General features: G+C 40.4%; 2 protein-coding genes across 3 annotated transcripts in view; one reads left to right on the top strand and one right to left on the bottom strand.

The window, feature by feature from the left end:
* The window catches only part of kcnk4a (potassium channel, subfamily K, member 4a), a 69,776-nt gene extending 62,083 nt beyond the window's left edge, over positions 1-7,693 (top strand). For both annotated transcript variants that reach the window (XM_057851183.1, XM_057851184.1), the window contains exon 8: positions 3,637-7,693. In XM_057851183.1, coding sequence (XP_057707166.1) covers positions 3,637-4,535 — 899 coding nt within the window. In that variant the 3' untranslated portion in view covers positions 4,536-7,693. The remainder of the gene's footprint in view (positions 1-3,636) is intronic.
* Positions 7,694-17,918: 10,225 nt separating this feature from the next.
* Positions 17,919-27,129, bottom strand: part of tgfb5 (transforming growth factor, beta 5) — a 44,261-nt gene continuing 35,050 nt past the window's right edge. The window contains exon 7 of the mRNA XM_057851142.1: positions 17,919-25,989. Within this exon, the coding sequence (XP_057707125.1) occupies positions 25,831-25,989 (159 nt within the window). The 3' untranslated portion in view covers positions 17,919-25,830. The remainder of the gene's footprint in view (positions 25,990-27,129) is intronic.

Raw genomic sequence — 27,129 nt, 5'->3', positions numbered from 1 at the left:
ACCTTATCTGCCCCTGTGTCAGGCAGCCACTTCCTGGAAAAACTGGCTTTTATTAATAATTTTCTCCGCTATTACAATTACAATAATACATTTTATTTGAAGTTGCCTTTCTGGCACTGAAGGTCACCGTATAATCAAATTAAAGACATTTAGGCAGATGTAAGGTTAAAAGCAATAAAAACACTACCTTTAACACTTTTTTTCCTACACTTAAGACTTATCACACTCTATCGTGCAAGTGACTATTATTGGTCATAAAAAAAAAACTACCATAAATGAGCAATTATTACAATATTTGTTATGTTAATTATTAATCCCTCCATCCCTCCATGATCTACCACTATATCCGGTGTCGGGTCGTGGGGGCAGCATTATATGCATTATATATATATTTTTTTAATCATTATTTTTCAGTTTCTTTTTTTTTTTTAAGTGTTTGATTATTTATTTATTTATTTTTAGGGAAGAATCAAGCCTGTTGAGTAACCAGTTGAGCAAAAAAATATATTTCCACATAGTAGATAATATATACTTTAGGGCAGTAGGCCTAAGTTTTTTTTGTTTTGTTTTGTTTTTTTTAAATAAAATGAATTTTTCTATCCAGACGGAAGAAACACACTTTAAATATATTAAAGTGATATAGGCATCTTTGAGTGAACTTCGAGTAAAATTCAAGTATCTCGAGGCCGGGCCGAGTGTCGTCTTTTATGGCCACCCTAGTATATAACCCCATTTGTACTGTTTATTGTGCATTTTCAATTGTGGTCAAATACTTTGAGTTTATGTGAATGTTTTAGATCAGGGGTCCCCAAACTTTTTCCTGTGAGGACCACATAACTTTTCCCTTCTCTGATGAGGGGCCGGGGTCAGTTTGTAACAGAAAAAGTGTGGTGATTGCAGGCGTGCCTAAATGTAAAAATGTATTGTTTTTCAGAAAGCCACAATCAAATAACCCTTTCTGGATTCTTCACGGAACAAAAGTAAATAAAATAAAAAATAATAATATAATATAATATAATATAATATAATATAATAAGAACAACAGTATTAATTAACAGTATTAAATAAATAGATAATAACCAAATAACCCTCTCTGGATTCTTCACAGAAAAAAGCCAGGAAATAAATAACACTACTGAAAAAAAAAAATCAAAATGCTCTCTGGTATTGTTCAGGGGAACGGACCAAATGTGGAGGCGGGCCGTAGTTTGGGGACCCCTGTTTTAGATGATCTGCAAATGCTAACTGACACGTGCTAGTAGTTTGTTATTGCTGTACCTGCAGCTACTTGTAAACGCAAATTTGAATTGCTGTTATTGAAGATGAGACTGATTTAATTTCATTTTATTTTTGTTTCATTCTGCAAGTATTGATGTCATGAGCAGCTGAATAAAGTCAACAAACAACATCAAACATTTGACATCGTCATTTCGGAGCTTAGCGAACTGTCCACCTAGGACTTACAGTGGGGCAAATAAGTATTTAGTCAACCACCAATTGTGCAAGTTCTCCTACTTGAAAATATTAGAGAGGCCTGTAATTGTCAACATGGGTAAACCTCAACCATGAGAGACAGAATGTGGAAAAAAAAAACAGAAAATCACATTGTTTGATTTTATTTAGAATTTATTTCCAAATTAGAGTGGAAAATAAGTATTAGGTCACCTACAAAAAAAGACTTCTGGCTGTCAAAGAGGTCTAACTTCTTCTAACTAGGTCTAACGAGGCTCCACTCGTTACCTGTATTAATGGCACCTGTTTTAACTCATTATCGGTATAAAAGACTTCTGTCCACAACCTCTCAGTCAGTCATACTGCAAACTCCACTATGGCCAAGACCAAAGAGCTGTTGAAGGACACCAGAACAAATTTGTAGACCTGCACCAGGCTGGGAAGACTGAATCTGCAATAGGTAAAACGCTTGGTGTAAAGAAATCAACTGTGAGAGCAATTATTAGAAAATGGAAGACATACAGGACCACTGATAATCTCCCTCGATCTGGGGCTCCATGCAAGATCTCACCCCGTGGCGTCAAAGTGATAACAAGAACAGTGAGCAAAAATCCCAGAACCACACGGGGGAACCTAGTGAATGACCTACAGAGAGCTGGGACCACAGTATCAAAGGCTACTATCAGTAAAACAATGTGCCGCCAGGGACTGAAATCCTGCACTGCCAGACGTGTCCCCCTGCTGAAGAAAGTACACGTCCAGGCCCGTCTGCAGTTCGCTAGAGAGCATTTGGATGATCCAGAAGAGGACTGGGAGAATGTGTTATGGTCAGATGAAACCAAAATAGAACTTTGGTTGAAACACAAGTTCTCGTGTTTGGAGGAAAAAGAATACTGAATTGCACCATACCCACTGTGAAGCATGGGAGTGGAAACATCATGCTTTGGGGCTGCTTTTCTGCAAAAGGACCAGGATGACTGATCTGTGTAAAGGAAAGAATGAATGGGGCCATGTATTGAGAGATTTTGAGTGAAAATCTCCTTCCATCAACAAGGGCATTGAAGATGAGACGTGGCTGGGTCTTTCAGCATGACAATGATCCCAAACACACAGCCAGGGCAACAAAGGAGTGGCTTCGTAAAAAGCATTTAAAGGTCCTGGAGTGGCCTAGCCAGTCTCCAGATCTCAACCCCATAGAAAATCTGTGGAAGGAGTTGAAAGTCCGTGTTGCCCAACGACAGCCCCAAAACATCACTGCTCTAGAGGAGATCTGCATGGAGGACTGGGCCAAAATACCAGCAACAGTGTGTGAAAAGCTTGTGAAGAGTTACATAAAACGCTTGGCCTCCGTTATTGAACAAATACTTATTTTCCACCATGATTTGCAAAAAAAAAAATCTTTAAAAATCAAACAATGTGGTTTTCTGTTTTTTTTTCCCACAATTCTGTCTCTCATGGTTGAGGTTTACCCATGTTGACAATCCAGGCCTCTCTAATATTTTCAAGTGGGAGAACTTGCACAATTAGTGGTTGACTAAATACTTATTTGCCCCACTGTAGCTCCAATGTCTTGGCGAGGACAGTACAATGACGTAAAATACATGTTTTTCGGATAGTTTTTTTAAGAGGGTCTTTTGAGGTATTTAAAGGGTTCATTCCAATTTACGCGAAAATCCGGGTTACATCGCCAGCACAGGAACAGAACTCGTTCGTAAACCGGGGGACTACTACAATGTTAATAAAATCTAAATTAATAACATTAAAATGAAAAATAACAAATTACACTCTCACTATGGCCCCGTGGAACGCTCTAAAGCAGTTTTTTTTTTCATCGTATTTAAATCATCGCATGCCACTGACCGCGATAGACCAATTCGTTTAAACTTAGAGAACTGGACTTTCACTCACTCTTACTTTAAATGAAATGGACATCTAGCGCCGTTCAGTAGAGAGGCCCAGTTAAATGAGTGATCACAACATAGCACAAGCACCAGCCGCGCAAATCGCCGTTTGCGCTCACACGACCCTCAGTTTACACAAAACGCCTTTAATAACTTTGGACAGTTGAGCTTTCAGGATATTTTTGCACGTGCTCTGAAGAATTGCTATACTGTTGTAAATGAATGAAAAGCCTGCAATGGTTACAAAAAGCTTTTTGCCTACTGATGATTTTTTTTTGGTCACGTCAGATGGAGGAGTTGCGCGCTCACGCCACCGACTGGACGCAGCACATGTCCAAAGACTTCCGTATCCCCAACCCCTTGGAGTTCAACGACCCCTTCCTCCTGCAGCGCCGCCGCTGGAAGCGAAGCGAACGCCGACGCATTCGCCGCGGAGCCCAGGTCACGTTAGGGTACTGGGCCCGAGGCGGGTCCGAGAACGGGCACATCCCCGGACGCTGGGTCGGACTGCCCGGCTCAAGTACCTGCCTGGAAGGGCTCGGCTCCGCTTCGGGGAGGATCACCACGATGGAATTGATGGGGAGGCTCGACGGAGGCGGGACGATGCCGAGGGCAAAGCCGTCTGCGGCAATGGTCGCGCGTCGTTCCTTACCTCACCTGCTCACGCGCTCTTTCTCCCTTCCCGCCGCTCCGTCGGCCGCCGAACCGAACTCCACAGTACCTGGCGAACAGGAATGCTCCCTATCAGGATCCGACTTTGACTCCGGATCCGAAGTCTCGTCAGAGTCGTCGTCTTTCTCGCTTTTCCAGAAGCTCCGCGCTCAGCATGCCATCAAAGCTGGAGGAGACGAAAGGAACCCCGAGCATGTTGAGATTAAACCCTTACCTGACCCTGATCCCCGCTCCTCACCACCAGCCTTGCCGCCCTACTCCACGGGCCTCCTGGATTTTTTCGGCGAGAACCTGGCTTACATTGACGAGTCGTCGGACACTCTGAGTGAGCGTGCTGACGAGAAAAAGCAGCGTCCATGCAAGCCAAAGAGAAAGAGCGTGAGGAGGGTACACGAGCGAAGCCCGTCGCCGACCCGGAAGGCCGACGGAGAAATGCGGCCGCCGTCCAATCCGCCCACGCCACCTCCGGACTTGTCACTTTCGTCACTGACGAACACCCTGACGCTTTGATAATTACTCACTTCGTGCCTTTGGTAAAGTAGTCCATTTGTTTACGACATCTCACCAACAACGACATGCGAATGACTATCATGATAATCCGCAAAAGTCGAATGGTGGTGACAGGGCTGACGGTTTGTCTTTATCCCAAAAGCCTTCTTCACTTCTCATATTTAGATGTGGCTCCGGTTTCCCCTTACGGTGGTCATAGTTGGGCCATTGTTATTGCTGGGCTACATGAATAACTGTCCAGTATACCAATTCGTTTTACTGCCCCCGTAGTTTGCGGCCACTTTAACCTCTGAATGACTAATAGCTATATCCACTATTGGGGCTTTGACAATTCATCAATGTGGATGAATCAGGGGCATAGGTTTACATAGGGACGGTAGGGACATAACCAGGGGTGCACATAAGTGGTTCGCATGCGCGCATGCGTACTGGACGTAGACAAACGCACTAGCCCTCAACGGCTTCCATATGCTTTTGCGTACCGATGGCCAGTGTTGGGCACATTACTTTAAAAAAGTAATTAGTTACATTACTCACTACTTCTTCCAAAAAGTAACTGAGTTAGTAACTGAATTACTCTATTGTAAAAGTAACTAGTTACCAGGGAAAGTAACTATTTCCGTTACTTTAAAAAGAACTTGTTCTATGTCAAAGAATTTGAAATTTTCTGAGCAGTATTCGAGTCAGTGGAATAGAGAAGAACAGACAGGTAGTTAACTTGTTAGGCGCTTCATCAGATTTGAATTGCTTACCACAGATGTCAACAGAAGCTTTGCCCCGGGACCAGGGGTCGCGTTAACCGAATATTTTCCGTCGTTGACCGTTTTTTTAAAACGGTGACGGAAAAAACTGAAGTCCATCCGTCATTTTGACAGGTTGCAATTCACACCCCAGACCACAGGGTGGCGAGTGAGCATATTAATTAGCTATTGTCTCTCTTGATGCATGACGTCGTTGGCCTTATTCGGAAAAATGTCAAGGCAACTGAGTGTTTGCCTGGCACGGCTAGACTGTTCTCCCTGTATTTTACAACACTGAGAGAAAAGTCTGGGACATAGCCTCTCGAGTAGGTACAAAATCAATCAACAAATCAGATTTGTTTATTTGCGTGACGTGTTCTTCAAGAGCAACGTCACTCTTGCGCGCCGAAAGTTGTCTCTACAACAACACGGATGGCGAACGGGAGAGCCGAGAATATGTTCCAAGCCGCGGTAAATTCAGTTTTAAATGAGCTAAAACACATCGACACGAGTCATTGACAACAGTCTGTCTCGCGCTAGCCATGTTGAATAAACTCCGTTCTCCTCGTATGTTTACTTCCGCGCACAAGTCTCTCGTCCTGCCCTCGTCGCTTTGCTAACGGCACAGCTGCCCGTCCCTGATTGGCGCACTCCACTGTCTGTTTGCCTCTTGTTAAGCTTGTTCGGACAGAATATTAATTAAAAATGAATGAAAACTAAATACTATTGAATATGTCATTATTATCATTTTTAAAATGTGACGGGTAAAAATAGATAATGACCGGATTTTTATGACACTGTCAGTCAAAATGACAGACAACGAAAAAGTCTAGCGCAACCTCTGCCCGGGACATAGATTACACATTACATGCAGGTTCTTTCCTTTAATTTCGACAAACTTGAAATAGTGTCTATATCTCCACCTCTTAAAGGACAATTTTTCTTCTGAATGCTCTGCCATCCCGACCCTGTGCATCTGTTTTGCGTGTGTGTATTTGCCGCACGCGCTGTTCCGGTTTGCTTGTGAAATCACCGGCTCTGATTGGCTTACCACGACACATGACTCTAACCCTCAGCCAATCACAGTCACTTCCATCGCATCTCTCGAGGGGCTCCATTCAGGTGGTTTCCCGACAATTCACGTCACCTTCAAAGCGTCTGCCGTCCTCAAGATGGAAGCAGAATTATTGTTGGCTGACAGTGGGAGATGGGAACGAGGCTAGCATCAGGTGTAGCAAACACAGAAACGTTACCAAACTTTGGAAAGCATTGTCTAATTGAATGAGCAGGGACAAACAGCTTGGAGTCAGAAGTACGTGCGCTGTTCTCGAACCTGAACGCACCCCAAGTTTTGGATGACAAATCAACTGAGCAGAGAGTCGACTCGACACGGCTGGTAGTTTCTTCAATTTATTCAGAGTAAGTAACGCACCGCTTTTGACCGTCAATAACGGTAACGGCGGAAAAAGTAATTAGATTACCCCGTTACTGAAAAAATAACACCGTTACGTAACTGCGTTATTTATAACGGTGTTACTCCCAACACTGCCGATGGCTGACGACTGTATTTGCGGCGGACACGAGAAAATCACTTCTCAAAATGTCAAAAAGGCAGGCCCCACTGAGTAATTATTTCCGTGTTCCCCCACCCCCGTCAAAAGACAGACAGACGAAAGAGACGTCACCGGAGCTACAGAAAAAAAGGACTTTTGCTGAAAAGTGGCTGCAGGAGGTACCATGGCTCGAAGCAAATGATGCTCGCACGGAAATGTGGTACAAAATTTGCCGTGAGAATCCCAATGTCGCTGATAAGAGCAGCGCATTTTATGTCGGGTCAAAGAATTTCAGCCATCCAAACTTTGAAAAGCACGAAAAAAACAGAGCATGTGGCAATTAAGCAAACTGTCGATGTCAGACAGCACCCCACTCGGCGGAATAAATGAAGAACAGCGTCTTGCACTGACAAACGTGTTTTTGCTCGCATTTCACAAAACTAAACATGCACGTTCAATGAGCTCTGATGAGGAGGACATCCCACTTTTACAAAGGCTTGGAGTTAATGTTGGAGCCGCATAATGCCCTTTATTTTGAATTAGTGCTTTTATGTTTATTTCTTTACATTTCACTTCAAAGTAATGGCAATTTTGGTGTGCCAGTTGATGTTAATCAAGCATTAATTGTTGCTATAATTAATTAAAGGTAATTGGCTCTAAGTAAAGCTTGTCATAATTTTATCACATCAGGCGGGTCGGCTCTCAAGCTCAATGAGGACCAAGTCACATCTCCAGGTCCTCCTCTAAGAACCTGGGCAAAAAAAATATGTGCACCCCTGGACATAACACTACCAACTTTTCAGGATGCTAAAATTGTTCCCACCAACTTTTAAGCAACCTTACAGTGGGGCAAATAAGTATTTAGTCAACCACCAATTGTGCAAGCTCTCCTACTTGAAAAGATTATAGAAGCCTATAATTGTCAGCATGGGTAAACCTCAACCATGAAAGACAGAATGTGGGGGAAAAAACAGAAAATCACATTGTTTGATTTTTTAAATAATTTATTTCCAAATTACAGTGGGAAATAAGTTTTTGGTCACCTACAAACAAGATTTCTGGCTGTCAAAGAGGTCTAACTTCTTCTAACGAGGTCTAACAAGATCTAAAGAGGCTCCACTTGTTACCTGTATTAACGGCACCTGTTTTAACTCATTATTGGTATAAAAGGCACCTGTCCACAATCTCTGTCAGTCACACTCCAAACTCCACTATGGGAAAGACCAAAGAGCTGTCGAAGGACACCAGAGACAAAATTGTAGACCTGCACCAGAATGGGAAGACTCAATCTGCAATAGGTAATACGCTTGGTGTAAAGAAATCAACTGTGGGAGCAATTATTAGAAAATGGAAGACATACAAGACCACTGATAATATCCCTCAATCTGGGGCTCCATGCAAGATCTCACCCCGTGGCATCAAAATGAAAACAAGAACGGTGAGCAAAAATCCCAGAACCTGGTGAATGACCTACAGAGAGCTGGGACCACAACTACTATCAGTAACACAATGCGCCGCCAGAGACTCAAATCCTGCACTGCCAGACGTGTCACCCTGCTGAAGAAAGTACACGTCCAGGCCCGTCTGCGGTTCGCTAGAGAGCATTTGGATGATCCAGAAGAGGACTGGGAGAATGTGTTATGGTCAGATGAAACCTAAATAGAACATTTTTGTAGAAACACATGTTCTCGTGTTTGGAGGAGAAAGAATACTGAATTGCATGTGAAGAACACCATACCCACTGTGAAGCATGGGAATGGAAACATCATGCTTTGGGGGCTGTTTTTCTGCAAAGGGACCAGGACAACTGATCTGTGTAAAGGAAAGAATGAATGGGGCCATGTATTGAGAGATTTTGAGTGAAGATCTCCTTCCATCAGCAAGGGCATTGAAGATGAGACATGGCTGGGTCTTTCAGCATGACAATGATCCCAAACACACAGCCAGGGCAACAAAGGAGTGGCTTCGTGAGAAGCATTTCAAGGTCCTGGAGTGGCCTAGCCAGTCTCCAGATCTCAACCCCATAGAAAATCTGTGGAGGGAGTTGAAAGTCGGTGTTGCCCAACGACAGCTCCAAAACATCACTGCTCTAGAGGAGATCTGCATGGAGGAATGGGCCAAAATACCAGCAACAGTGTGTGAAAAGCTTGTGAAGAGTTACAGAAAACGTTTGGCCTCTGTTATTGCCAACAAAGGATACATAACAAAGTATTGAGATTAACATTTTTGATTTTCTGGGGTTTTTTCCACATTCTGTCTCTCATGGTTGAGGTTTACCCATGTTGACAATTGCAGGCCTCTCAAATATTTTCAAGTGGGAGAACTTGCACAATTAGTGGTTGACTAAATACTTATTTGCCCCACTGTATGTACATTATACAATGACTTCAGTTATATAGGTCATTTAGATTGTCTACCTGTATGTTGTAAGGATAGGATTGACCCGACCACACTGGAACTACCGGATTTTTTTGGGGGGGGGGGGGGCTATAAAGAAAGACCATAAAGGCGTCAAATGACCCCGATACCAAAACATATCTGGGAGAGCCAAAAATATTTTGGAAGAATGTTCTCTGGTCAGATGAGACTAAAGTAGAGGTTCTGGGAGAAGGCATCAACGTAGAGTTTACAGGGGGGTAAAAACGAGGCCTTCAAAGAAAAGAACACAGTCACCACAGTAAAACATGGTGTAGGTTCCCTGGTATTTTAGGGTTGCTTTGCTACCTCTGGCACTGGACTGCTTGGCCGTGTTCATGGCATTATGAAGTCTGAAGACTACCAACAAATTCTGCAGCATAATGTAGGGCCCAGTGTGAGACAGCTGGGTCCACCTCAGAGGTCACGGGTATTCCAGCAGGACAATGACAATGGCACACTTCAAAAAGCACTAGAAAATGGTAAGAGAGAAAGCACTGGAGACTTCTAAAGTGGCCAGCAATGAGTCCAGACCTGAATCCCATAGAACACATGTGGCAGGATCTGAAAATGGCAGTTTGGAGAAAGCACCCTTCAAATCTCAGAGACCTGGAGCAGTTGGCCAAAGAAGAATGGTCTAAAATTCCAGCAGAGCATTGTAAGAATCTCATTGATGGATACCGGAAGTGGTTGTTCGTAGTTATTTTGTCTCAAGGTTGTGCTACCAAGTACCGTATTGGCCCGAATATAAGACGACCCCGATTATAAGACGACCCCCTCTTTTTCAAGACTTAAGTTTGAAAAAAGACTTTTTGAACACCAAATTAATTTTTATACAGAAACGACCACGGAAAGCTTTTCTCTGACTGAGCATTTTTTAGGCGATCTTTTTGAGCTCTCCATCTCCGTACATTACACTCTGTGACACCATATTTCACAGCCGCTTTCCAGTTGTTTGAAGACACCGCCTCATTTATCACCATCAACTTGAAGTTTGCGTCATAACTTCTCCTCAGCTGCCGGTGTTCTGCCAAAATGTCCTACATCGGCGAAACGTCTACATTAGTCGAATTTGACACCTAAATTACTACCGTGCGCTCTAAACTTGTTTTGTTTAGATGCATACAGGAATAACGTACTAAAGAAATGCCTGCAGAAAATACTTAAATGTAGTTATGTCAAATAAGGACGATTTAAATACGCTACGTGACTAATGTGGTCAACTGCTTCAAAGCTAACACAAAAAAACACAATGGTTAAAAGTATGAGAGGGTAATACATGCAAAAAGTATCTTTGAGGCTGTGAAAAGGTTCTAAATAACTAAATAAAAACAAAAATAGTGAGTACTCGCCGCTTCCAACCGATGTGCGCATGCGTGTGAATGCATATGCAAGCGCCCTGAGCATTGTGTAGGACGTTTCGCCGCGTAGTAAGGAATGGCCAAACACCGGTTAACCTGGCCAATCTTCGACCCACTTTTCTCCAAATTGTCGCGAAGTTTCTCCATTTTCGGTTATCTCTTCTATTACCGGTATTTTCTTCTCTTTTCCTTCTTACCACTTTCTTCTTCGTGTCAGGGGTTCGCTTTGGCCGCCCGAGTCGCGTTCAGCATTCGATTCATTGATGACTGGCGCCATCAAGCGTCGTGAATGGGTATATGTCTAGGCCGCAGTTTTTTTTTTTTTTTTTTTTTTTTTTTTTTTTTTTTTAGACCGCAGTTATAAGACGACCTCCTCTTTTTCAATCTTATTTCAGTGCAAAAAACATCGTCTTATATTCGGGCCAATACGGTATTAGGCTGAGGTTGCCAATACTTTTGTCCGGCCCATTTTTTGAGTTTTGCGTAAAATGATAATGATTTGATTTTTTTTTTTTTTTTTTTTTAAATTCTTAAGTGTTTTTTCATTGCAAGCAAAATAAATGAAGATATTACTACTAAAGCATTTGTAATTGCAATCATTTTCTGGGGGAAATTGAGCATTATCTGACAGAATTGCAGGGATGCCAATACTTTTTGCCAGCACTGTAAGACAGGTCCTGTTGATTTGATGTTGAGTCACTTCCTGTTGGTTTGGAGCATTTCAGGGTCACTTCCTGTTGATATTGGTCAGTTCCTGTTGCTAACCTATATAATTAATGTATGATCACCTCAAATTATTACACATACATGACAAATTCAATTATACCATGTTGCAATCGGAAGTAAACTCAAAAGTAGTCAGTTGTGTTGCATGGATACCATTTTTTGGCTCCCGATAACAATTATGATTCTTTGTGGTAACGGCGGATGCCGACACTGTATCGATCAGGGGTGCTGGAGGTTCGACTTCACCTGGATTGCGGGCGTAACGTGGGCGTGGTTGACTGACGGGAGGGTCAAACGGAAAGGTAAGATGATATGCGAAGCAGTAATGTAGTGTTAAAGTATTAAATGGATTCACGGATAGAAAGACTTGTAATTCTTAAAAGATAAATGTTATTATGAGTTAAAATAATCTGATATTGAAACTAGGGCTGTCAAATTTACCACGTTAACGGCCGGTAATTAACTTTTTAAATTAATCACGTTAAAATATTTGACACAATTAACGCATGCACGGAACGACGCCGTTTTAGCACATTGAGAGGGAAAAGGCAGAGAAATGCGAGTGGACACAGGCGTTCATTGGACCGCGCCTTTTATTGGCTTAAGCTTTAGCACCCACTACTAACAGTCATGGTTGCCCACCTTCCCATCATGCATTTGGACAGAGCAGGAGACAATCATTTTCTTAACACGCCTACTTGAATACAACGTAGAACATACTGTATACCATTTGCAGCCACAACTGGCAGTGATGGTTGCCCAACTTCCCGTCATGCATTTGGGCAGAGCAGAAGACATTCTTTTTCTTAACACGCCTAATTGAACACAACGCAGAACATACTGTATACCATTTGCAGCCACCACTGACACTCATGGTTGCCCAACTTCCCATCATGCATTTGGGCGGAACAGTTATGTCGCTACAGTATCATTTAGTGAAAGCACAACAAAAATAATATTCCTATCTCTCAAAAAATAATGTTCACAAAAAAGAAGCGCTCAATGCAAAGAGAATTGGCATTCCCAATCAAAATAGCTATGCAAAATACACATAAAACTTACTGAGACTTTGCCTTGGCTAGATCTCTAATTAATTTAAAACTCGCCATTGACACCTTGTGGTGTATTTCACCTTACATAGTTAAAGACACTGTGGAAGAACGGCAGGGAGCCCGGTATGACGTCACCGCTCGGCAACATCAACAATGGCGAGCTATTAGTTTATTTTTTGATTGAAAATTTTTACAAATTTTATTAAAACGAAAACATTAAGAGGGGTTTTAATATAAAATTACTTATAACAGAAAAATATGGCATATTTTAGAGGGGGTTTGAATTGCAATTAATTACGATTAATTAATTTCTAAGCTGTGATGAACTCGATTAATAATTTTAATTGTTTGACAGCCCTATTTGAAACCCCTCTTGATGTTTTCGTTTTCATTTGGCCATCGCTGCTCCCTTGGGGGAGACGGACAACCTCTGCTGCCACATGCTGTCAACACTGTTGTCGTCCAACATGCCTCCATAGACTTCATATTGTATTGACGGGACACGGGTCGCGGGGCCGATTCATAGGGGGCCCGTGTCCGTCAAAGCTGACCGAGTGGAAACACAGCTTTTTTGGTTGAAAATTTTTGTGAAAAAATTAGGGCTGTCAAAATTATCGCGTTAACGGGCAGTAATTAATTTTTTAAATTAATCACGTTAAAATATTTGACGCAATTAACGCACATGCCCTGCTCAAACACATTAAAATGACTGCACAGTCATCTGCACTTACTTGTGTTTTTGGGAGTTTTGTCGCCCTCTGCTGGCGCTGGGGTACAACTGATTTTATGACCATGAGAATTGTGTAATTATTGACATCAACTATGGCGACCTACTAGTTTATTTTTTGATTGAAAATTTTAGAAATTTTATTAAAACAAAAACATTAAGAGGGGTTTTAATATAAAATTTCTATAACTTGTACTAACATACTAACTTGTAGTTCTTAAAAGATAATTTTAAGAACTACAAGTCTTTCTATCCATGGATCGCTTTAACAGAATGTTAATGTTAATGCCATCTTGTTGATTTATTGTTATAATAAACAAATACAGTACTTATGTACAGTATGTGGAATGTATATATCCGTCTTGTGTCTTATCTTTCCATTCCAACAATAATTTACAGAAAAATATGGCATATTTTATAGATGGTTTGAATTGCGATTAATTACGATTAATTAATTTTTAAGCTGTGATTAACTCAAAAATTTTAATCGTTTGACAGCCCTAGAAAAAATGCTTAAATCTCTGAATTCTTCATAGATATCGACATAAAACAGTCTCGATTCTTGGTTAAAAGCAACAAAAACAATGCATGTAGCATTTATTTTACGTAAATATTGCGAACTATGAGGCTAGTTAGTAAGGAAATTAGCCGCTGCCAAATGTAAACAAAGAGCTTTTTCCGTTGAAAATTCTTGTGAATAAATGCTTAAATCCCTGAATTCTTCATAGATATGGACGCAAAACAGTCTTGATTCTTGGTTAACAGCAAAAAAAAAAAAACAACGGGCAGTTAGCATTTATTTTACGTAAATATGTTGAATGTGCTGCTCGTCTTTAAGTCACTGTGGCGGCCCCCTTTTTACAACAAAGACCTTTTTTGCATTGAAAGGTTTAAATCTCTGAATTCTTCAAAGATATGGACGTAAAACAGTCTCGGTTCTTGGTTAAAAGTAAAAAAAAACAGGCAGTTAGCAGTTATTTTACGTAAATATCGCAAAGCATAATGTCAATGCTGTAGCGGCTAATTTCTCCCATTGATTTTTTTCACATTTCAAAATGCATGCATGGTGCGAAAAATAACTACCTTGAATCCTCGATCAAATCACTCCTGAGACAATCCTTCCTGTTTGTAGGTAGTACAGCTTTCGTACTTTTTCAACCTAAATCCGGCGTTAGATCCTGCATGTGACCGACTGCTAATAAATGAAGCGGAGTGTGGGACAACCCCCATCGGGAAGGCGTGACACAGTGAATGGGCAATATCGGTTCAGTATTGTAATGCTAAGAATTGGAATAGTATTGGGAACCTGAATGAAGGCTCAATACTGTTATCAAAAAGACACCACAAAATGTGTAAGTGCTATAATTCTCGTGACACCCCAGAGCTTTTCTTAACTGTCAAAAAGAGCAAAATTTGACTCAGCAGTCTCAATTTTCTTCCATCTCGCCCTTGTTTACAAGAAGACGCGCTTGTTAGCAAACGCCATGACCTCGGCGAGTCCTCACTGACCTCGACCGCCGCTGCGGTCCGGGCCTGAGCGTCTTGCTGACTCATAGCCTCGAACACGCTAACGAGAGAGCTGAGGAGGCGCGCTGCTCGCTAACATTTCATCACCGGCTGACAGCGGCCTGCAGAAAGTCGCCAGGTCCCGACGGCGCTTGATGGATGCTTCGGCATTCTCATTGTGCAATTTTTTTTTTTTTTATAAGTGTCGACGATAAAATGAAACGCCAGCTTGCCACGACTAAACACTGCCTACGATGATGGACTTTTATGGCATAAATAGGCCTTTTTAAAATATTTTTATTTTACGAGCGGCAATAAAACACAGCCTTTCGCCTCCGCGCCAGCACGCCCTCATGTGTTTTAAAAGGGAACTTGTGTGGCTTTGGGCTTGCTCGGCCGGGCCGGGCCTCCTTTGCAGCCTTCAATAATGCTGAGGCCACAAAATGGACCTCCTCGCCCTCACGTTACACTTCAAAAAATAACCCTTTTTCGGGCAAGTATCTGTTTTGGATAATTTCAAAAAGCTTTAGCAATTTAGGCTGTTCAGGGATAGTGGTCACGACAGTGGACTACAGTGTATCACAAAAGTGAGTACACCCCTCGCATTTCTGCAGATATTTAACTATATCTTTTCATGGGACAAAACTGACAAAATGACACTTTGACACAATGAAAGGTAGTCAGTGTGCATCTTATATAATAGAGTTCATTTATTTTCCCCTCAAAATAACTCAAAATATAGCCATTAATATCTAAACCCCTGGCAGCAAAAGTGAGTACACCGCATGGAAACTACGTACATCCCTAAATGTCCAAATTGAGTACTGCCTGTCATTTTCCCTCTAAAATGTCATGTGACTCGTTACAGGAGTGCTGTTAGCGTTGCTGCAGAGATTGAAGAGGTGTGGGGGGGTCAACCTGTTAGTGCTCAGACCATACGCCACACTCTACATCAAATTGATATGCATGGCTGTCACCCCAGGAGGAAGCCTTTTCTGAAGACTGGGATCTCCTGATGACACAGGTATACTCTTGGAAGGGTAATTACTTGACGGTTTACAGCAACACCTGGAAAATAAAATCGTTTTGTCATTTATTTTGAAAAATTTATAACATATCATTCATTTAGCCACATTTGGGCTAGCTTTACCATATTTAGATCAGTAGGAGCTGTCCCATTACCCAATATCCAGTTTTAGCTATGTGGAGAGCGTGGAAAAATATACTACCATGTAATCGCATTCTCTCTAATAAAAAAAAAAAAAAAAACACGATGCTGGATTTAGGCTTACCACTCACTATCCTGCTCGTGAAGTGTCGAGCTGTCAATTGGCGTCATGACGCCATCTGCTGTGTCAAGTAAATCGCCGTCATCTGACGCCTCAGGTTCAAACATGTAGGGATTAATTGTAGTTCATCTTTCCTGGGAGCCTTTGCCATCAGTAGCGTCACGAAAGAGCGATCCTTTGGTGGAAATATCACTGACATCGTTGTTGCTGCTATGCTCGCTGTGGGTAGTCTTCTGTTGCCTACGTCACACTTCCGGGTTTGCGAAGGGACCATTAACGGAGTGCAAAAAAACTAAAAAAAAACGCAAATTATCCTTGCAATTACGTGTTGATAATGTCATGGTTGTTTTGACGAACTCGTCCAAAGTTTATATTCGTAAAATTACACCAAAATCCGGAAAGGTCTTCAGTTGCCCTTTAACTCTATTATATAAGCTGCACACAGACTACTTTTCATTGTGTCAGTGTTATTTTGTTAGTGTTGTCCCATGAAAAGATATACTTAAATATCAGCAGAAATGCCAGGGGTGTACTCACTTTTGTGATACACTGTATTAAAAAGCTTTCATTAGCTTAACTGTTTCACTGCCAGCTCAGTTTACAGGGTATATGTTGTGGTAGTTAGTAAAAGAGGGAAATTGATATTGCAAACACCTTTTGACAGCAATAGATGTCCAATCCATTTTAACTGTTAAGCTGTTTAACAGCTTTTGTCTTTTATTGTCAATGGCAGCGAAAGAGTTAAGCTGTGAGAGGTTTATTAAACAAAATGAGAAAAAAAGTGAAATTCCTAAAACAAATTTCTCACAGGTCGCACTTATTTGAAATTGTTATTATTCATCTTTTTTCAGTTTGTCACGTTTATGAAGTTTTCTTTTAAATTCATTATCATTTTGTTAGTTATTGCTCATGGCGTGTTTTTTTTGTTAGCTTTTTTAAATTAATAATTGATGTTTTGGGGGAAATTGATATTTCAATTAATTCATTTTTACGGAAGCCCTAAAGGGACAGCGAGAGAAATAAATTTAAACCATCTGGTGCGCACCAGATAGTATCTAGTGCAGTGTTTTTCAAACTTTTCTGAGTCACGGCACGTTCTTACGTTGGAAAAAATCTCGCGGCACACCACTAACTAAAATGTTCCAAATTACTTTCTGTACAGTATATTTAATTATAAAATAATTTCTCTATATTTATACTTAATCAGTGTGAAACTTGAGCCTGTTTAGTAAGTCAATTACATGCAATGACACTTTTCGGCCACCAGAGGGGGCCTGCCCCCCCCCCCTGAAAATCCGCTTATGATTGTGAGTAGGTGCTTATTTTGGTTTGATTTTTCTTTTCTTTTAAACAATGGTATTTTTTCTCTCTCAGCACAAACATCTATATCAGGGGTCCCCAAACTACAGCCCGTGGGCCACATTTGGTCCAGCCCCCTGAACTTGTTTTTTTTTTTTTTTTCAATAGTGTTATTTATTCCCTGGCTTTTTTCTGTGAAGAACCCAGAGAGGGTTATTTGGTTATTATCTATTTAATTAAAAGTGTTAGTATATTATATTATATTATTTTATATTATTTTATTTACTTGTGTTCCGTGAAGAATCCAGAAAGGGTTATTTGATTGTGTTTGTGTTGATGTCAATAATTACTTACACAATGCTCATGGGTGCTGAAGCTTATAAAATAAGTCGCACCCAAGCGCCAGCAGAGGACGACAAAACTCCGAAAAACACAATTAACAACATGACATTTCACTGTGCTGTCATTTTAATCTGAGCGGTGCATGTGCGTTAATTGCATCAAATATTTTAACGTGAATAATTTAAAAAATTAATTACCGCCCATTAACGCGATAATTTTGACAGCCCTAATTGGTTTATTTACAGTTCAAAAACCAGAAGCCATTCATTTACGAATGTGTGTTACATATTTAAATGTTAAGATATTAAGATTTGAATGAGGCAAAATAACATGCTTTTTCTCTCAAATATGTTGCTATAATCATTTGTTTCAGATGTACTGTAATTATTTTCTGTATAAAAATTAATTTGCTGTTTAAAAAGTCTTTTTTCAAACTTGAGTCTTGAAAAAGAGGGGGTCGTCTTATAATCGGGGCCGTCTTATATTCAGGCCAATACGGTATTTTGTGGATGGATGAAACCAAAGTTGAATTGTTTGGGATCATGTTCCGATCATGTTTTTTTTGCTCCCGAGCCGATTTTAGTTTTAGTTTGAGTATCTGCCGATCCCGATATTTCTCGATCCGATTGCTTTTTTTTTTGCTCCCGATTCAATTCCAATCATTCCCGATAATTTTTCTCGATCATATACATTTTGGCAATGCATTAAGAAAAAAATGAATAAAACTCGGACGAATATATACATTCAACATACAGTACATAAGTACTGTATTTGTTTATTATGACAACAAATCCTCAAGATGGCATTTACATTATTAACATTCTTTCTGTGAGAGGGATCCACGGATAGAAAGACTTGTAATTCTTAAAGGATAAATGTGACTTTGTATATTGTGACTAAATATTGCCATCTATTGTACTTGTTGAGCTTTCAGTAAATGGTACTGTAGCCATTTAACTGTTGTGCCCAAATGCATGATGGGAAGTGCACCCATGACTGTGCGTAGTGGTACCAATTGATATATCTTCTCTGGGTTGGGAAATAATATAGGGTGTTAAGAAAAAGAACAGTTACTACCTTTCTTCCCCACATTGCTTCCCACGATGTTTCTAATCATAGGGAGAGGGATTGTAAAGCTTTAGCCAATTAAAAAAATGCTCCAAAGGCTGCCTAAATTCACTCTACTCATATTACGCTGCCTTTTAGCTCTATATATAGGTAAAACGGCGCCATTACAGATTGAACGCGACAATGCGTGAGTGGGTCGTGCAGCGCATGCGTTAATTGCGTTAAATATTTGATTAATTTTTTAAAAAATGAATTACCGCCGTTAACGCGATAGCCCTACTTTAAGCCAAAACTAAAGACTTTGGATGAGTGTAAGACATTTTTTCTGTAACGTTAAATACAATTAGAAAACTATTTAATTAAAATATATATATTAAAAAAAGGCATGTCCGATATTTTTTTGCCGATTCCGATACTTTGAGAATGACGTGATCGGACCCGATCGATCGGCATCTCTTGGAGGGAGCATCATGATTTGGGGCTGTATTGCTACTTCAGGGCCTGGACAACTTGCAATCATTAACGGAAGAAAGAATTATGACTCAAAACGGATTGGACGTCTAGTGCTGTCAATGGCACCCAATGAGTGCCCTGAAAATCATAATTCCATCATGGAAGGGTTCATTTAAACATTTTATGCCACCTCTGCGATTGGCTGGCGACCAATCCAGGGTGGAGCTGGCGCAAAACCTAGAATGGATGGAAACAAGCAGCTGTATGACGTGTGACCCACGTTTATCACCCCCGAAATGAGGTGCGAGTTGCGCGTAAATGCCTTTTTATCATCCTCTGAGGCTGGTTTTTATACTTGTGGGAAATTTGCAAAGACTCGGCTTTCTCTGGACCGGAGGGGTCCGCGTCCAGGCCCTCCGTCCCTCCCTCCCTTCGTCCTCAAGGCCAGAGGCACGGAGCACAGCACTCCGCAGTGGGATAAGTACAGGTTGGATATAGCAAGAGGTAGTTAAGTGGAAAAGACAAACAGATGCCTGGGCCAGTTTACTTAGGGAGGAGGGCTGAGGGGGAAGGGGGGTGGTCACCACATACACATTGAGGCTTTGGCTTGAAAAGAGAAGACAAAAAGAAACAATTTACTGTGATGGTTGCAGAAGCAAATCTCTCATTTTAATTGTTAACATAACTCCAAAGTGCACAATTCAACACATTGGTGTTGTCTTTTGCGGTAGGATGAACGTGCTTGAGGGTTTTATTGCATTTTCTAAAGAAAAAAAATATATCTCCGCACATGGGGACAAGAAGCTAGAAAGTGTGCTGCCTTAAACAATAACAGAAATTTGCCTTCTGTTGTTGTCTGGCATTGTAAAAGTGGAAAAAATATTGGCCTACTTGTGTTTTTTTTTTTTTATGTGACGTGTTTCTGGAAAATAGACATTTGGTAAATGTAACATTATATTTCTAGCATCTAACTGGGATGGTCAGCAGCAAAAAACCTTCGCTGCCGACCTTCCCAGTTTATGTGAATTGGACATCTACTTGTCAAAACTCATTTATATTCACAGTCGAATGATGAGAAGAGCCAAATGATTGGACGTCTATCATCGTGAATGGCACTGACAGAGTTAATATGCTATTTTTTTTTACAGTTTGATGTGTCAATATTAGAACTTTTAAGCATAAATTTTGTGATAATTATAATGATAATATGCAGTTTACGTTTTAATTAAGTGAAATAAAGCTTTAAATACTTTTTGGTGTATTTTACATATGGCAAATGTTAATACTATTACACAGACTTCAGTATTTTTGACGAGAAAGGGAAATTCGCCCCAACTTTTTTTTTTTTTTTTTTAATTTAAAATCACACTTAAAATTTATAATACATTCCAATGTTCATTTTTAAACTTTCTGAACTATTTTTTTCCCAGTTCGCATTGGAATTGATGGATATACAGTATCTGTCATTGGAATTGACGTAATTGAGTCATATAGCTGTCATTGGAAACGACTGATATAGCCGTTTTGGGGAATTGATGGATATAGCTGCAACAATTAATCGATTAACTCGAGTAATTCTATTAGGGAAAAAAAGCTTTGAGTCAAATTTGCTGCTTCAAGTATTCGGCATTATAATGGTATGTTTTGAAAGTGTTTGCATTTTGTTTGAATGATTTGGGTGGATACACTGCCCTCCAGTGGCAACAGTGAATATGACATAACTCATTTAACATGACTGAATCCAGCTGCTCCCTTTTAAGACTAACATAAGCTAATATGTTTTTATTTTTTACATTAGTAATTTAGATCATAGGCACAGTGGTACCTCGACATACGACCGCATCGACATACGATCCTTTTGCCATCCGACATTAAATATGTCATTTGTCTCGACATATGACGAAATGCTCGAAATACGACGATTTATGACAGAGTTTCAATTTCATTGTTTTCCGGCAAGACGGACGCACGGTGGATTTTGTGCGAGAAATCAACATGGGCCCCAAGAAGGCCTATGTAGAGAAAGCACTGTATATCTAGCTGTTGTTGTGGGAATGTGTTTGAACAATTTGTTGAGCGTATTTGAAAAAAAAAAAAAAAAAGAACATTATAAAAGAAATTCATTAGCATTTTATAGCATTTAAGCTAGCGGACTTTTGCTATGCAAATCAGCCAGTTGTTCTTATATTGTCCTTAGATCCTCTTTTATTTATTCATTTTTTTAATACCGTTTTATAATGTTTCATTTTTAAATGACAATTCTGCATAGTTCGAAGAAACACTCGAAAATTATATTTTGTGTTCGCATTTAATGCTCTTTTGAAAGTGAAATATTAGCAGGACTTTGGTTTACATGTGTAACGGGTACACGTCGGTCCGTAGCGGAGCGTGGAAACCGCCCTTCCGATTCCTTCATGTAGGGACGCTGACGGCTGTACCGTTGGCTCAACCTTTATTGGCGCAGTGGTTAACGTCCCTACCTGCCGGGTGGAAGCGTCGTGGCGCGCGGATTCGCGTCCTGGCCTGGTCCGGTTACACATGTCCTAATATTTATTCTGCAACACATTAAATGTTCCTAATCCGATTACTCGATTATTCAAATTAACTCGTTGATAGATTCATCGACTACTAAAATAATCAATAGCTGCAGCCCTAGATATAGCTCTCTTTGGATTTGATGCATATAGAAATCTTTGGATATGACGGATATAGACTTTTTTTTTTTATGTAACGGATATAGCCGTCTTTGAAATGGACGGATAGTTGCAACATCGAAGTTTACGACGGTGGCTGAGTGGTTAGGACGTCTGCCTCACAGTTTTGAGATCAAGGGTTCAATCTCGGCATTACCGTGTGCAGTTTGCATATTCTCCACGTGCCTGCGTGGTTTTTCTCCCACATCCCGAAGATGCTTTGTAGGCTGATTAAACACTCTAAATTGTATACGTATCTAATGGTCATGCCCTGCAATTGGCTGGTGACCAATTCAGGGTGTACCCTGCCCGTAGTAAGCTGAGATAGGCTCCAGCATCTCCGTGACCCTCGTGAGACAAAAGCGGCATGGAAAATGAATGAAATTCACGAATACAGCTAACTTTAGAATTGTGAGACATGCAGTAGCTTTCATTGGATTTTTTTTTCCACCACTGGAAACCATAGCGTTAACCCTTAATCCCCTTAAACCTAACTCTATATAGATGTCATTAGAACTGACTAGAACAAACCCTAACCCTAACCCTGATATACTTTATGTCATTGGATTTGACGTATATTTCCATCATTGAAATTGACAGATATTTCCCAACCCAAACCCCCTAACCATAACCCTTGAATCCTAGCCCACTAACCTTAACCCCATAACCATAAATCCCGAAAAAGGCTAGGTCTCAACCCAAGATTACTAACTCTTAAATGTCTATTTTAAACTCAACTAATTGTTGTATGAGTTGATTTGAGGACAAAATGTTATGGCGGAAAACACAGACAAGACTGAAAAAGCAGTTTCTGCTCTTGCACTCCTCTTTAAAAGAAACTGATGTATTTTAAGCCAAAACACCTGTTGTGTTTGATAGAACAATATGTCTATATGCCGCCATAGCAGATTCATGGCGCATTAAGCCCCCAAACTATTTTTAATTTGCCCGTTTTACCCTTAAAAACCTCGTTTACAGACGTCGTGCAACCGTATTTGTTTCAACCCAGCCATGAAAACAAGGTTAGTTATATTTATTATTCAAAATGTCTCATTTTTAGCTTAGAATCATTCATTGATGTCTAATATTTTGTTTAAAAAAAAAAAACGACTTTAAAAAATTATTCTCTCACATATTTTAAACTTTTAAACAAATTACGTCACAATGAAAAAAATGGCATCTGTAAAAAAGTCACAGATAGCTACCTCATAACTATCGCTAAAATGTATTTTTTTGTTACTGTCGCATTTTTCCTGATATGTTAGATGATAATCGATCCAAAGGAAAAAAAAAACCCAAAAAAAACGTTTAAAAGGTTAAATATATGAAAAAGAAAATCTCAACCACTCCTTGATGTCTGCGATTTCTGCATTGCGACCCTTGTTATATTACCATGTTTCACCCATAAAATCCCCCAAAAATCCAGCTGTGGCCATTCACAGTTGTGTCTTGACACTCATATCCCTTTCCCACTGGACAAAAAACCCGTGTCAACCCGCTAACAATCGGCTTTTGGTGGCAGTGGGAAAGTTGCAGCGACCTGCCTCGACCCGTGTCAATCAACCCGCCAAGCGACCCGCGTTAAAATCACCTCGGCTCTGATCGCCATGCAGTGTGAAAGCAAAACCCCGGGTCAACAGTCAACACCCTAATATACGTGGTGACGTAGGCTAGTACGTGATGAGTCATAACAAAAAACAAAAACCATGTGCTCTAGCCCGGATCCACATACGGCGAACAGTCGGTGTAGCAGCGTTAGCAATAGCCATAACAGACGAAACAAAGGCTCTTCTCCTCCTCCTGTGACGTACACGACTCCTTTCAATTTCAAACCAAAATTTACGTCGCCTACGTTGCCTCAGCACAAGCACAGTGTTGATCCTTTGCTGCATTTCAACCATTTTGCGGGCAGTAAAACGCATGAAAACAGAGAACACAAACGGAAAGGAGGCTTCCATGTTGCTTTGCATTGTTAACTTCCTTGAACTGAATGAATTCGGTCGCACTTGTCGAAGCGGATCTTAGCGTGGTGACGTCATGCACCATACGCACGGCTGAGGAGGGGTGGGGGTTAGACGGGTTAAAAAAAAAAAAAGCACGGCTTTTTTCGTCAATGGGAAAGGTGCCAAATGCCAATTGCTAGTGGGATGCATCGGCTTGGAAAAACGCGCGTTGACCCACTAGTTTCAGTGGGAAAGGGGTAATAGTGATACATGCGACATGGAGTTTTTGGATCGAAACAAGGTAAGTACCCCATAATATCTCGTTAAAGTCATGGCGTCTGTAATTCTCCTCTCGCGTGCTCTCACCTCCAGATAGGGTTTTGCTGTTTAAAAAACGTTTTTTTTTAAATGCCAAAATGTCCAAAAAGTTTCTTCCCCCAGGAAATTGAGATTTTAAGCTTTCCAATGATGTATCACACATGCATATCGGACAATTTTGAAATTTGGCCAAATTGGGGGTCCCAGAGCGGAACTTCAAGTCACCTGTTTTCCGCCTTATGCTATACTATCGTGCTGAACATTTTCCCTAAACCCAACCGAATTATATACACTTTTAGGTTTCTCAATTTTAAGCTTAATTACCTTTACCTCCTGGGAACAACTAGTTTGAGAGAAAGGAAAATATAGGATTTTATTTTTTTAAATCATTATTATTATAACATTGTTCTCTTGTATATTATACTATATGCAGGGTATATTTCGTGTGGGTGTAAGGAAAGAAAAAGTAGCCGTGCTCGTGCCCAGGCCACTATTGAAGTAGCTAGCGCCTTACTTATATTAACCTAAACCCTAAGCCTGAAACCCTATGCTTGAAATTAAAGGGGAAGTCTTTGGTAGAAAAAAAAAAAAAAAAGACCGAAAATTGAGATTTAAGCCTGAGGGTCAATAGGTGTTAAAGAGATTGCTTTTTGGGTCGTAGTTTATGGTTTGTCAGTTTAACTTCTATGTAAATGAGAGTCAATGGTGAGTTTTTGCAGGTCTAATGGTGTTGACCATGGAGTCAATTTACTCTAAATGGTTCAATGCGTGATTTTTAGTGGGTGCTTGGCTAAATATTGGCGAAAAATCTAAAAACGAATGAGAAACATTTAGAGTAATATTTAGTGTGTTTGAAATGACAGATGTCTTTTATGTAATTCTGAGGAGACATTTATAGACATGCGGTTAGACAAAGCGGATGTGTCTATTCAATGCAGATTGAAAAAAAATGTTTTTCCAGTTGCATAAGTCCACTTAACGCTCTTGACCACCGCTGACTGCCTTCATACTTCCACGACTGGACGGCGGAATAGCGAGCCGTCGCGTTACAATCATGCATGACCTCACAAGAGAAAAACCACTGGCATACCAGAGTCTATATTTAAAATGTCAACCCCGGGGATGTTTTTCTTTATTTGCACAATTTCAAGTGTGGTCAGTGAGGAGAGAATAGTTGTGTGTGTGTGTGCGTGACAGAAAGAAGGTAAACACAAGGCAATAGAGAGAGAATTTAACCATCAGTAAGATAATGAAGGCAGAAGAAAAGCAGCGCGTCAGCGTCATTAGGCTGCCAGACCCCAAAAAGTGTTCGGAAACCGCCCGCTTCCAGACAAATTCCGCCCCGTGGTCCGTCTCACGTCTGGCTTTCAAAAGGCCGTCCCTCACTGTCTCCTCCCACCACAAATCCCAGAAGGAGGAGGAGAAGAAGAAGGCGTTTTAAATGGATGCCTTTTTGTGAAAGAGCGTTCGCATCCTGTTTACGCCGGCGCGTTTTGGGGCCCGGACCGCAGCGAGCTGGCAGGGCATGGGGTACTCTCTCGGAGTTAAAGTCCAACGAGTTGAGTTGAGATAAACGCTATGAAACGCACCGGGAAGTACTGTAGAACTTATACAGTATGTTTATCGTATATAAAGTCAATCTGGAAAGTATTCACAGGGCTCCGCGTTTAAGAATTTTGAGGATAAAAAGGAATGTATTGCAGTTTGGAATGAGGCGGAAAAAAATAGCACTGTGAATACTTTCCGGATGCACTGTCTGGATGTGGAGATAATTACTGTCTCGAACTGAGAGTTCAGGGGTTCAGGGTCACTAGCGACACTTGCAGGACTTGACTACCATGTTGGAGAGCTGCTCCACACGTGGGCTGCGTCCGATGAAATACATGATGGTGAGGGGCTCCAGGTCTTGCGGGACGCAGCAGGGTGACGCCGACGCTTCGGGGTTGAGTTTGTTGTACAGGGGAAGGATCTGAAAAACAAAGTTTTAGCATTAAACTGGTGGGAAACTCATACCAATGTTGCTTTCGTCAACGACGACTATGACGAAAATATTTTGTCGACGAACAATTTCTTTCATGATAATGACGAGCTAAAAACTAGGAAAAACAAACATAAAGAGATGAATGCCCGTTTTCTTCTGACAAGAAGAGAACGAGATGAAAATGCGCCACAGTTTCCGTCATATGTTTACATTGGGTGACATTTTCTTATCGTATGTGTAGTTACCCTGCATCGTAGCAGTGTTTGGTCGTGTCACTCATGTGATGTGCTGTGCCCTGTCCAGGCTCAAGAAAACGAAAAGATTTCTTATCTTGGCTAGAGAGAATATGCCCTGTTGCTTTAGCCTTTAAAGTGAACCTCGGACTAAGTCTTGTAGGCTCTAATAAGCCACAATTGTTCTCTTTACTAAAATATGTAATTTGGAAACACAAAATATTGCCATTGATTTGAAAATCTATAATATCTAGTACATGTTTTGACCATAAGCGGATTTTATGGGGGGCTAGGGGGGCCAGGCCCCCCTTTGTGTCCAAAAAGTGTCATTGCATGTAAATGACTTTCCTATATATATAAAAGTTGAAAAGCAATAAAACTGCAACAAAAATGAATGACATGAACAAAAATATATATTTTTATAATGGGTCAAAATTATTTTTCGAGCACCTTAGACGGTCAAAAAAAAAAACTTTTTGAAAAAAAAAAATTTTTTTTTAATGGTTTTTTTTTTTCTTTGACCGAAATTTTTTTTTGTTTTTGATTGAAGCTTGATTGAACTTTTTTGGGGGGATCGAATGGTTTAGACACAATTGTCCTAATCATAATATGCCCCAAACACAAAAAGAACTGCTTCAATCAAGGAAAACTTTTTCAAGGAAAAATCAAGTGTTCAAATGCAAATTTTTCAATCTCAAATATTTTTTCCGCAAATTGTCAAAAACTTTTTCTATGATTGAAATTGTTCTTTTTTTGATTGAAATGATTTTCTTTTTTAAAATCTATATTTTTTTTTTGAGGCAACTTATTTTTTGACTGAATAATAAAAACAAAAACGTCCTAGCCAAAATGTCGCCCAAAAACAAATCAAAATTACTCCAATCAAAAAGGTTGC

Source organism: Corythoichthys intestinalis, chromosome 11 (genome assembly GCF_030265065.1).
Source record: "Corythoichthys intestinalis isolate RoL2023-P3 chromosome 11, ASM3026506v1, whole genome shotgun sequence".
NCBI lineage: Eukaryota > Metazoa > Chordata > Actinopteri > Syngnathiformes > Syngnathidae > Corythoichthys > Corythoichthys intestinalis.
Note: the sequence above shows the minus strand (reverse complement) of the source record. Positions and strands in the feature narration are given on the sequence as shown.